The following is a 13,396-nucleotide window of genomic DNA, read 5'->3' on the forward strand; positions in this document are numbered from 1 at the left end:
ATGAAGAAGGAAAAGAGAAAGAGAGGAAAGAGAAAAAACTTATAACATTCTAAATATTAAAAATTATACTTTAAAAAACTAGAAACAAATACAATTAAAATTACTACAAATATTAGAATTTACTCAATGATACGTGTGTGTGTGTGTGTGTGTGTGTGTGTGTGTGTGTGTGTGTGTGTGTGTGTGTGTGTGTGTGGTGTGTGTCTAGTAAAATATTTGTAAATAAGGTATAGTGTGTCCTAAAAATCCTGGACGGATCAAATATTTCAAACATAAAGCATTATCGAAAAAAATGTTTCAAGCAAATATATGGTTTAAGAGACAAATAACAATAAAATAAATATTGGAAGTCTATTTTTTTAAATCATCACCATGTTTTAATAAAATTATATAATTTTTCAAAAATTAATTATGCATCTTATTTTATTCATGTACAAAAAGATCAATTGGTTTGACTCCGCAAATTCATAGTATACTTAACATACTTAAAAAATAAAGTGTACATATGTAACGACGATAAGCTTTTTTTTCTACCTCAGTCGTGAATTGGAACTACTTTATACTTAGCATACTTAAAAAATAAATTGTATATATATAACGACCATTTCTTAAGTTGTCCTTGGAATTAGTTTCGTATAAAAAATATTATTTATTATACTGCACAGTGTATAATGTTGATTATAAAGATTAATTGATTTTGTTATACTATCCAAATGTCAACAATTGTTATAATGTTGATTTATAATGTTTTTTAGCTTTATAATGCAGATCTGTTATTAAACTTGTGTCTAAAAATACATATGAACCATATTTATCTTGTAATATTACTGTTGCATTGATTGCACGTAATTACACAATCTTCATTATTAAATTTTGTATCATCAATCACTTCTTGTACAGTTTCTAGAGCTTTTGTTATCAACATACCAATATTAATATGTAAAGCTGGAAAATGTCTGGATTGAATATTATGACAATTACAAGTTTTAATTCGCGTTACAGTTGATATTTCATAAAAAAGAATATCAATTAGACGGTTTACATTGCACTTGGCATTTACGCACTGAAAGTGTCTTGTACTTGATATGTTACAAATATTTGTGTATCTAAAAGTATTTTAGCTCGAGTAACATAATCTGCAGCGATAAGTTTTCCTCTATTAAGTTACTTACAGTTAATTTAATTAAAGGATAATCAAGATATTGCACGTGTTCTTTATACTGGGATTCTTTTCTGAGAGCATGCATAATTAATTGTATAAGAGAGTCAAAAGCACATGTTTCTTTTAGTACAACAAGTAATTCTCCTATTTGCATGCTTTCGCAAATATTACCATTAAAAAAAATAGGTATTACAATTGTTTTATGTGATTGCACATAATCCCAATTTGGGCAAACATCTAAATAATTTGACTTTTTTTACAATCAGAATTATTTGAAACTCTAAAAAAAATTTAGATTGTAACATACTGTGACGTCGTGGACCACAGCGGTGGATTTGGCGCCATCGATTGCGTCGAAATCACGATCGTTTTTTCTACACATCGAACAATTATCAATCTCGGATTTCTACTCGCGACTTTGTTCCCCGCGACATTCGCGAATCGTCGGTATACAACGTGGGTGATGCCGCACCGATACACATGCGTCCGACACATCGCGTTCCACGGCCAAGTCGCTACGCGAACGAGCGGTGAGCGGTAAGCGGTAATGGCGAGTAGTAGCGCGGTGTAAGTGGAGGAAGGGGGTAGTCACCGGCACTCGCTGCTTGCTTTTTGGCCGGGCTCAGCCGCCGCTCGCCGAGTTCAGCCGAGCAGCGAGTGCTCACAGTGCTGTTCGCTACCCCCACCACTTACACCGCCGCTAGTCGCCACTACGCATTACTGTCCGCCGCTCATTTGCGTAGTAACCTTGCCGTGGAACGCGACGTGCCGGACGCATGTGTATCGGTGCGGCATCACCCCCGTTGTATACCGACAAATCGCGAATGTCGCGGGGATTAAAATCGCGAGTAGAGATCCGGGATTGATAATTGCTCGATGTGTAAAGAAAACGATCGTAATTTCGACGCATTCGATGGCGCCAAGCCCACCGCTGTGGTCTACGATGTCACAGTACGTTACATTTGCTCGACCAATAGGAACAAAGAATTTTCAAATAGAAAAGTGGCATCCAATCACAGGATGTTTCAGTGCATCTGTAGTGTAACTTTCGCGGGTCGCGGCATCACGACTCTCCCGTCTCTCTCGTGAAGATCGAGTAAAGGTAATGATAATTGCCACGAATTGCCCGATATAGAGAATGTGTGATTGCGTTTCGATGAGTAACGTTACAGCGATACGCTTGGATCGCTCGCCCGAGTCTCATCCTCCAATCACAGAATGTTTCAATGTATTTATAGTGTAACCATCACTGCATATCGGCATCACCCCGTCATTTCATATACCGATGAATCGTGAATGTCGCGAGTAAAGATACGGGATTGATAATTGCTCGGTGTGTAGAGAAACGATCGTGATTTCGTAATCGCTGGCGCCAACCGAGTCCGCGGCTGTAAAATTCGAGATTGATGGCATTAATGAGAAAGCGGTGTGGATGAGCGATTAGATTCGAGCCGGTGAATTGAGCGACATGTCGTTAATTGGCATAAATGTAATCGTGTAATCAATCTCGATTTTAATATGGGATAAAAAATTTTATCCGAGTTCGACGTGCGTGGATCGTGTACATCGGTAACCTGTTACCGTCGCGAGTGAATTTTGTGCGAGTGCGGAATTCTAACCTGAGAGAGGGAGGCCGGCTGATAATCACTGGGCAACGGTGGAGCAACTTTGAGGTGAGTAACTTATTATTTTATCTTTTGCTCGTAAAATCAATTGTTTCACACGCGTGATAATTACTCTTTGTCATAAATAATGGGTGCGTTTAAACAGCAGATCACTGAGCGGCCAGTGATTCTTTATTGTGATTTTTCATTTCCTTATTAGCTCCAATTTCTAAAACCAGCGAAGAATTAAAGGCAAGAATTAATCATATTAATAAATTACTGAATGCTAACTGATCTGCTTTATTTGCTGAATGAGCCCAACTGCTTGAATACTTGAATAATTAATTTGAGTACATTTGTATTTTTTAGTTCGTGATACACGCAACTCCACTGCAAGGCATCGGTGTTGGTAAGTCATTATCTTTTTTTTGTAATCATTTCCGGTAATAAATCAGTGAAAATTGGATATTAGATATTAGAGATGTAAATAAATAAATAATTAAATTTATGTGTTTGTGTGTATCAGATTAAAAACACAAAACAATAATAAATTAAATAAATAAACTGAATAAATAAAATAATTTCATAGACCTATTATCTTAAGAAATTGGATTGGAATAAATATTGATATTGAATCCAAAATCACTACAAACAACGATTCTGAATCGAGTCCCGCAAGTGGATTTGAGCTATCTTTAAAATTAAAAAATTTGCTATCTATAAATTGTTTAAATAATTGTACCGCGCGAATGGTTCAACTACAAACGGAAATAATTGTACTACAATCCACTACAAACGATTTTTTATAAGAAACAGTCGTTAAAATTGATTTATTTCAAAGTCAGGGATGACATTTTTTAAATTCCGATATTTTTTTTTCTATGCTACTACAAACAAAATAAATGTTACTACATTCAACTACATACGAAAATCTTTCGAAAAAAAATTAAGAAAAAAAATCGCTTCAAGCCGAGTTTACAAAGCCAGTGGTGTTGATGAGATAAATGTTATACTTCACAGAGTAGTAATTATAACATATATTAAGAAAAACTTTAATCTTTTAAATATGAGAATTAAACATTAGTTAGAATAAATCTAAAAATCAAACATCATATTTGAGATAAAATTTTATCTCAGATAAAATTAATATAACTTTTTATCATCTTGGGGATATTTCAGAAACATTGAACTTAAAATATCTTGATAGTGACTATTGCTACGCAACAGATATTCTGATATATAGATATCTTTAAGATATTTCTGTGATATATTTTGCTGCATTGAAATGTTTTCTTTGTCTGTTGTAAAAGTTTGTAAATATTGTCCATACAGTAAAATACATTTGAGATATAATAATCAGATATTTTTGTATTTCCAGTTTTAAATCAATTTTAAAGTATCTTATTATCAAGTACTCATAATATTTTGCAGAACATTATTTGATACAACGTATTGTTTATCCTTCTATTCGTCCTGAATAATAAAAAAATATTTGATATCACGTATTGTCTACAAAAGGATATTTCTGGAACATTCGTTTTAAGTTTATTTTGAGATATTTTGTAACCAATAAGACACAACATAGTTTAAAATAAACTTTTGCCTATTTTAAATATGAGAATTTAAGATTAGAATAAATATAAAAGCCAAATTTAAGATAAAATTAATATGACTGATATTATCTTTTTGAAGATATTTCATACAACAGATATTTTGACATATAAATATCTTCAATATATTCTTAAAATATTTGGGTACTGACTGTTGCCATGCAACAGCAATTCTGATATATAGATATCTTCAAGATATTTCTGATACATTTTGCTGTATAGAATATTTTTAAGACATTTCTGTGATATATTTTGCCATGCGGAAACGTTCTCTTCTACTTTCTTGTAATTTTGTATGTACATTTGTGTATCTTTATGCAAAGAATATATTTTGAGAATAAAAATTGTTACTAAGTTTTATCTTGGTATTAGGAAAAATGATAATAATTTATAACTGTATGACCTAGTACATGTTCATTAATGTTATTATAAAAAATAATTCAGTTTTAAAAATTACTTAATAATTTCAAAAATAAAAATATATCTTTGATTTTGTATTTTTATTAGTTATTGCATCGACTTTGATATCAAAATGATTGTCTAATTATGTGCTCTTAAAATATCCTGATCTCGAATTTCATGCTCAATATTTAAACTCAATTGATAAGGTGGTGGTGTTGACGCATACACAAGACTAAGATATCTTTAAAAAATTAGTTGCTGCATCGACTTTGGTATTAAAATGATTTATTTATGTGCTCTTAAAATATCTTGCTCTCGAATTTCTATAGTTAATTTTAAGAGTATATTTCGGTAAATTTTAAGGATTTTTAAAGTTATAACTTTTTGAGTTATTATTTTGCGAGCTAAATTTTTTTTTATACCATTATGGTACGAGGGTTCTGAGTATCGGTACTTTGAAATCTGTTTGCAGTATCTTAAAGTTCAAAGTCAGAAGAAAATTTTGATATATTTCTTTATGCAATGTTTCAGTAGAAAATTTTGTTATATTCTTTTTATGTAATGTTTTTTATTAGTTTTCTATGAATAGATAAAAGCAAAAAATTCGGGACCAGAACAAAAATTTGCACATAATTAGTAATTAGTAGATAACTATGCTGTATGTACGAAGTTTTTAGTAGTATGCTAGGTTTAGTGAACTCTTTATTTCGCTCTATCGAGAAAATAGATTAATGATGCAGCTGAAGTTTATGAGCTCGGAGGATTTTTGATCCAATTTAAGCCAATTCTTTAAAAAACGTTTTTTACACAAGAATTTTTTTAGGCCTTTTTCTTAAACCTGAAATGATCTTTATATATTTTATTTTAAGTTTTCAATAATATATGTCCTTAAAATGTTTGTATTACATCCATGGACATTTGAATAAAATGAATATCAAAATTGTGTGCTGTTTGGGTACTGCATAGTTTTCATTAATACATTTATTAGCAGTTATTTTATTTTAAATACGATTTAAACAGAAATTTATGTTAAAATATTTATTATATATATATATATTTACATATGAAATATGTTTATAACAATTGATTTATGGATTATATGTAATCGATTAATTACATATTATAATAAAATGTGCAATATTTTGAATTTATTATAATTGTATTATATAATTTTGATTTTGTGTGCAATATTTTTTGTTAAACATTAATTATTTATTTTTACATTACTTGATAAATACAGCAAATTATTATTATAAAATTTATTGTATTGCAATATTGCTATAATATACCATTGCAGTTTTTGAAAAAGTGAACATTTTATTGTTGTTGCAATCTAGGAACAATGATGTATTATTTTGCAAAATAATTGCAAAATATTGCATAATGCAAGCAATTAAAATGGAAATTATTACAATGTAGATGCAATTTGCTTTAGGAGTTAGGTTGTTTTATTTCTATTTTGTGCAATTTTTTCTTTTTTTTTGTAGGATTTTTATTTTTGCGATTTAGGAGAAAAATTTAACTTAAGTAGTCTATAAACACTACAAAATGCGTGATATCCAAATAAAATTACTTTTTTAAAAAGAGGTTAAAAAAGGCGCCAAGTGTGTGGTCTTCTTTTAAGGAAAAAAATTACAAATTCAAGATAATATTTTTGATTTAAATTCAACCTAAATGATATTTTTCTTTATAAAAAAATCAGAAATTGAAGATAAAACTTTTGATCGAATTCAACCTAAATGATACATACCTTTGGATGGTTCAACCTAAGTAATATATACTAAGTGTATCAAATTCAACTTAAGTAATATATATACATACATACATATATATATACTAAGTGTGTCAAATTCAATCTAAGTAATATATATTTCTGAAATGGTTAAAGTTTATACTCACACACACAAATTAACTTCTTTATAAAAATAACGATCTAAATATTTTGCGCCAATTATAAGAATAAATATTTTTATAGGAACTAAAACATTATTACTATTCTTTAGCCAGTTTTTATAATACAAAACAATTTAGACTTGATACTATAAAATAAGAATATTAAGTTTTTTCCCCACAAAAGTAATGATACTACAAAAAGTAATGATATATTAGCGATAAACTTAAGAACATTCTTAAATATAAGATTAAGCTTTAAATATGAGTCTTTCGTATTAAATTATTGACTACTGTGCACCGATACGAAGCTGCTGTGCGCCTGCAAAAAACAATTGTCAGGAAACATATTGGCAAGAAATAAAGAAGATAATATTGAACTGGCAAATAAGTTTTAATACAAATAAATTATAATACAAATTTAATACAAATAAATAATACAAATAAATATTTTACTATAAAAACTTGGCGCTGCTAAACCGAATAATTTGCCAGCTCTATCTTTTTCTCTTAGGTGTGAATCTGAATGTGTATGTATGTGGTGTGTGTGTGTGTGTGTGTATTTTCTCTCCTTTCTTTTTCCCTCTCTTTGCTAAGTAATGCTATCCTTTTTTTTTATGTAATATAGTTCTAATTAAGAATTCCAATATTAAAGAAATGTAATTCCACATAGCATGAAATACTATAGGAATATCGCAGTAAAATTGCAATATATCAACAATATTACATATTACAGTAAAATATTACAGAAATATTATCAATAATATTACATATTACAATAAAATATTACAGAAATATTAACATATTAAAAGTTTATAAATAACATTGAAATATTTACAGCATATTTATTATACAGGGTGTTAATGAACCTCCGCATAATATTCATACTATTGTGTAGTCCACGAAAATCGAAGACGAAAAACTCTCTAAATATTTTGATTCCATGCGTACAGCTCTTATAATTATTGTCGGAAAATAGTGAAATACGGTCAATGTACGCACGACTATAACGGAAACACGCGATTGGAAAAAAGATGACCGTCGTTGGGCATGAGGGGAGATATTCGCGCCCTCGCTCGCAAGTCGAGCCGCTGCAAGTTGCGAGGCGATGAGAGTGCAAACAAAATTCATTGCTATTCACAATGCAATGCTGTTCGTAGCGGTTGGCAATGTGGACTAAATGCTTGACAATAGCTTATAATTAAAATTTACATAGACTTTTAAACTGTACTACATAAATTGCAAAGTTAAAAAAATATTAAAAGTTGATTAAAAATTTATCCTCTCCTTTTCCCTTTTCGGCATCTCTTTAAAAGTAAGAACGTGTTTTGTGTTCAAAAATTTTCATACTTTGACGCGCTCCACGAAGTGCAATAAATTTACAAAAATTATCTTAAATATGAACTTTTCCCTACAAATTAAAAAAATTGAAGTTTGTACGATTTTTTTAGCGGCATTATGACATATCAAAATTACTTATGCATTTTAGTTTGTTTATGCTTATTACCGCCAGCATAAACCTTCTTTCACGGCCAAATATCTAATTTCAACTCCCGTCACTCACCCCATACGCCAGAAAAAAAGCATTTTTGGTCTGTTAGAAAAAATCATTTTGCTATCATACCTTCGTTTCCAGAAGGGCTGCATTCCGATATTACTGCCAGTACTGAAAATCTATAGTATACGTAACGGAAACTATAGATTTTCAGTACTGGCAGTCATATCGGAACACAGCCACAAACTTTGTTGATGCGATCAACTAAATTGCTGAATGCAAAACTGTAGAAAATGCAACACTATTGCAGAATATTGGCGCTACATCGGGAAAAAATTGGCCAATGCATACCTAAGAAAACCAATATTTAACCAATATTTGCCAATATTTCGCCAATGTATTTTGCTACTAGGGTAGCTTTTTCGTTGTATTATTTAAATAAAGCATTTCTAACTATTTCATCATATCGTCTTTCGTCATCTTACATTTGACGTAAGATTTTCGTTGCGAAGAGGAAGACAATCACCGAGAATAAGTTTTGAAAAGTTTATCACATTCTACGAAAATTTATAATGAAACTTGCGCCAAGAAATATTGACAATGGATAAACACTTTTTCTATTTGAAACATTAACTTTTTCCATTTTTAGACTGACATATTGAATCCGTCATTTTGAATTTTGCAAATCTGATAGCAGATTTTCTTTTATTTTCTCTTATTTGAAAGATTTATTATGTGTAAAAAAGCGAAAAAATAGAAGAATACAAACGTGCCTAATCAATAAACAGATAATTCTTCATCATTTTTTTATTATTACAGTAAAAAATCCTGTTGAATAAAAATTATTTTTTTAATATAAAAACCTCACATTGTTACAGAAAATAAACAAAAAAAACTATCAGAAAGTATGCATGTATATGCATTGCTTTACTCAAAAAATGAGTTGATAACTTACAATTAATATTATTTACGGAAAGTTAGTATTATTTACAGGAAAAAAGGACACTTAGTATTCATACAATTACATGCTGATACACGATGCCCTTCAATTTGCTTCCGCGCTGAGTCTTAAATTTAAGTGTGTATCAGAATCGAAAGATTCTTAATTCTGATTCTGTAACAATGATAATACTCTGTACTAATAAAAATATAATAAAATATTATAATAAAATAAAAAATTGTAGAGCATGATAAGTCCTCGAGGATTGATTAAAGTATCGTAACATAGAATTAGATTACATAGGTACCCATTTTAAAATATAAATGTTATTAATAAGATTGAAGGGAAAAAGAAAAGACAATTATAAAAATATAATATTAAGACATAGGGAAGTAATATCGTTTTAAAAAATTGATTAAAATAGATCATCAGGGATGGTCATTTCTTGGCTTAAAATTGGTTTCGTTAAACGCAAATGCGGAACAGATCATAGATTGTGCCCTTTGCGTACACATATTCGTCCCTCGCTTACCAGTATCGACAATGACGTCGATGAGGTCCATACTCTTGGCAAAAGCGTCTCTTAAGTTGATGTGATGAAAAGACACGATGCTGCCCTCTCGCTTAGCTCTCTCAAGGGCCTCTCGTCTCTTGATGGCTTTCTCCCGTCTCATCTGATTCTTGTAGAATTCGGCGAAATTGTTAACGATAATGGGAATGGGCAACGCGATTACCAGGACACCACATATACAACATACACTGCCGATCACTTTGCCGAGCGGGGTCGTGGGGTAGATGTCGCCGTATCCGACGGTGGTCATTGTGATGCCTGCCCACCAGAAGGTTTCTGGAATGCTTATGAATTTGGTCCCGGGTTCCTCCTTCTCGGCGAAATAGGCGAGACTCGAGAATATGAGGACACCCATCGCTAAGAAAAGCATCAGTAGCCCTAACTCTTTGTACGAGTTACGTAATGTAAAACCGAGGCTCTGTAGCCCGGTTGAGTGGCGGGCCAATTTCAGGATCCTTAGGATCCGCATTATACGGAAAATTTGCACTACCCTGCGCACGTCTTGGAACTGGTCGTTCGCATTTTTGTTGGTTTCGACCAGGAATAAAGATACAAAATATGGTAGTATCGCCAGCAAATCGATCACATTAAGACCGCCCTTGAAAAACTTCCATTTGTCCGGCGAGGCACTGAACCTAAGCAAGTATTCGAGAGTGAACCACGAGATGCACACAGCTTCCACCATAGCAAGCTGCGGATTGTCTTGGAAGTTTCCCTTCTCATCATTTACTTGCATACTAGGAATGGTGTTGAGAGTTAGTGCTATCGTTGAAAGCACAATAAAGAGTATTGATATCACAGCTATCACCTGAAAAAGCGATGGATCAACTGGTAAAACAAAGTTAATCGCGAGCTATATGCAAAACAATTCTTCTCTTCTTAATATATTTTTCTTTATTTGTTTTTAATAAAATTGAATGAGTAAGAGAAAGAAAGGGAGAGTGAGAGAGAGGGGGAAGAGGAAAAGAAAAAGAAAAAAATAGAAGAGAAGAGTAGAAGAGAGGGACGGAACAAGAAACTCCTTCTCTTACTTTTTCTCATTCCATACCTTTTTTTTTTAATTTACTTTTTTCTCTCTTCGCATTTATCTTCTTTAAACATACATTTTTACACATGTCCCTTTTTCCTTTTTTTTTTCTTTTTTGTCTCATCTTCTTTCCCTTCCCACTCTCCCTCCCTACCGCTTTCTCCCACCTTTCCTTCCTCCCCTCCCTTTCTATGTTCACGCATGTATATGTGTGATTATATGTAGGTATGTAAAATAAAAAAAATATATATGTATATATATATATATATATGTGTGTATATATATATATATATATATATATATATATATATAAAAAAGCTTTGTTATATCCTCATCATCTATGCCTGAACAACATAATGACAAGTAATTGAACTTTGTTTAATTCTTCACAATTAAAGCAGACTACCATATATAACAAGTGATTGATTGCCAATTCTACAAAAATATGTAAAATTCAAATACAATTCGCCCTAAAAGAGGGGGAGGGGAGTAAAAGAGAGCATACTTTTTTATTATCTGAAACATTTCTGTCGATTTATTTGTTTTTCGAGATATTCAACTATTTCATAGTAAAATTTATATATCTCAAACATTACACTTTTCTGAACCAATGTTTGTGTAACCTTTTTTTAATGTTAATCAAAATCGGAATACATCCATAATATATTTTAGGTATATTTATTTTCCAATCATTACATTATACTCCGTACATTATATTCGCATTTTCATCAAATCTTGATAATTAAAAAATAAATTTTTGTCAGAACTTTTTTTGTAATTATTCAGTTTAAGGGACACCGCATCAATAACTTTAATATTAATATATGTTGTCGAGTCATGGGTCTAAGCAAACTCCGAAACCCCTAACTTTTGCCTAAAAAAATATAACCTAAGCTGAACTAAGTTTGAGTTTCGACTGAAATGGTTTCACGTGAAAAATTGGAAACCTATGTAGAACAATACAAATATAGAGTCGTTTTGACTTGTAAACAGCAAGAAATGTGAAGTGGAACTTACTTCCCATGAAAGTTGAAAACCTAAGTAAAACAATTGTAGATCTCGTTTTACCTTGTAAACAAGAAGTGGAATACATCTCATTTTGTGTCAAAAATAAAAAACTTATGTAGAAGGGGCACAAAGGACTTTCTAGATGCCACGGAGCTGGACCAAGTTTTAATTTCTATTTGGTATAAATCCTAAACTTAATCCTATGTAAAATAGTATAATTACACAAGTCTATAAACAATAATTTGCCATAAATCTAAGACCAGACCTTGTTCCTTATAGATTTTTTAGGTCGCTAAATCTAAATCTGTTACCAGTTTTGCTCCATCACGTTAGGATTTTTAGATATAATCAAGTAACTGAGCTCATTCCGCATGAAACAATATCCGTATTTTGTAGCAATAAAGCTAAAACTGTCGAAACCCATGAAACTCATAAATACGTACAAACTATTGTACGTACAGTTTTTAAGTTTTATGAGTTTGGAAAGTTTTAGGTTTACTGCTACAAAGGATATTGTTTCATGAGAAATAAACTCAGTTACTTGATTATATCTGAAAATCTTGACGTGATGGAGTAAAACCGATAGCAAATTTGGATTCAGCGACCTCAAAAACCTATAAGGAACAAGGTCCGGTCTTAGATTTATGGCAAATAATTGTTTATGGACTTGTGTAATTATACTATTTTACATAGGATTAAGTTTAGGATTTATACCAAATAGGAAGTGAAACTTGGTCCAGCTCCGTGGCATCTAGGAAGTCCTTTGTGTCCCTTCTACATAAGTTTTTTATTTTTAACGCAAAATGAGATGTATTCCACTTCTTGTTTACAACTGTTTATGGATTTGTGTTATCGACCTCGTTTCGCTCTAAGTGAGTAGATTTCGTTGTAAATAATAGGTAAGATTAATTTCACTTGACGAAAAATTAAAAGCCATTCTATGTAAAAGTCTGTAATTATATTTTTCTTTGTAGATTTTTTACTTTTCTTGCAAACCTTACTTCTTGCTTACAGGACAAAATAAGATTTATAATTGTTATACTATTCCACATGAGTTTTTATCTTTTTATACGAAAGCAAGGTCCACTCCGCGCTTCTCTTTCTTTTCTTTCTCGTTTATGAGGCAAAATGAGGTTTATAATAGTACTAAAATAGTACTAATATAAAAAATTATTAGCAAATTACTTTTTTTAGTACTGATAAACTAATATATTTCTTAAACATCTTCAAATAATAACTACCGACTAAAACTTTTTGAAGATTATTGAAGCTCAAAGTCATTAGTGCGATCATTAGTCTCCTAAACGAAATAATTATTCTTTTTTTAGCTCTATTTTAAAAGTGTCTAATAAAATATAAAGCTGATAATGACATAAAATGTTTTTTCAGTGATAGAATGGAAGCAAATATACATATTAAATAATATATGATTTTTGGCGTATTTGCGATATATGTACAATAAGCAAGCAAATATGCAGAAAATAATTTTTTAATAAAATATTTTTCCCTTTCTACCCACACACACACACACACACACACACACACACACACACACACACATATATATATATATATATCATACAGAACTTTATTTTACTTAAATATTTTAAAAAAGTATTACCGCCCTTTTTTTCTCTCTCCTCCCACTTTTTATAAGCATAGATTATTTTTAAAATCAGTACAGTTG

General features: G+C 31.0%; 1 protein-coding gene and 1 long non-coding RNA gene across 6 annotated transcripts in view; one reads left to right on the top strand and one right to left on the bottom strand.

Moving 5' to 3' along the window:
* Positions 1-13,396, bottom strand: part of LOC105837836 (potassium voltage-gated channel protein Shab) — a 113,574-nt gene that overhangs the window by 75,415 nt on the left and 24,763 nt on the right. For all 5 annotated transcript variants that reach the window (XM_036290395.1, XM_036290396.1, XM_036290393.1 and 2 more), the window contains exon 4: positions 9,636-10,482. In XM_036290395.1, coding sequence (XP_036146288.1) covers positions 9,636-10,482 — 847 coding nt within the window. The remainder of the gene's footprint in view (positions 1-9,635; positions 10,483-13,396) is intronic.
* LOC114254296 lies at positions 1,471-4,820 on the top strand. The gene is made up of 2 exons (XR_003625668.2): positions 1,471-2,835; positions 3,136-4,820. It is a non-coding gene; the product is annotated as an uncharacterized LOC114254296 (long non-coding RNA).

The sequence above is a fragment of the Monomorium pharaonis genome, chromosome 7 (assembly GCF_013373865.1).
Source record: "Monomorium pharaonis isolate MP-MQ-018 chromosome 7, ASM1337386v2, whole genome shotgun sequence".
In the NCBI taxonomy this organism is placed as follows: domain Eukaryota; kingdom Metazoa; phylum Arthropoda; class Insecta; order Hymenoptera; family Formicidae; genus Monomorium; species Monomorium pharaonis.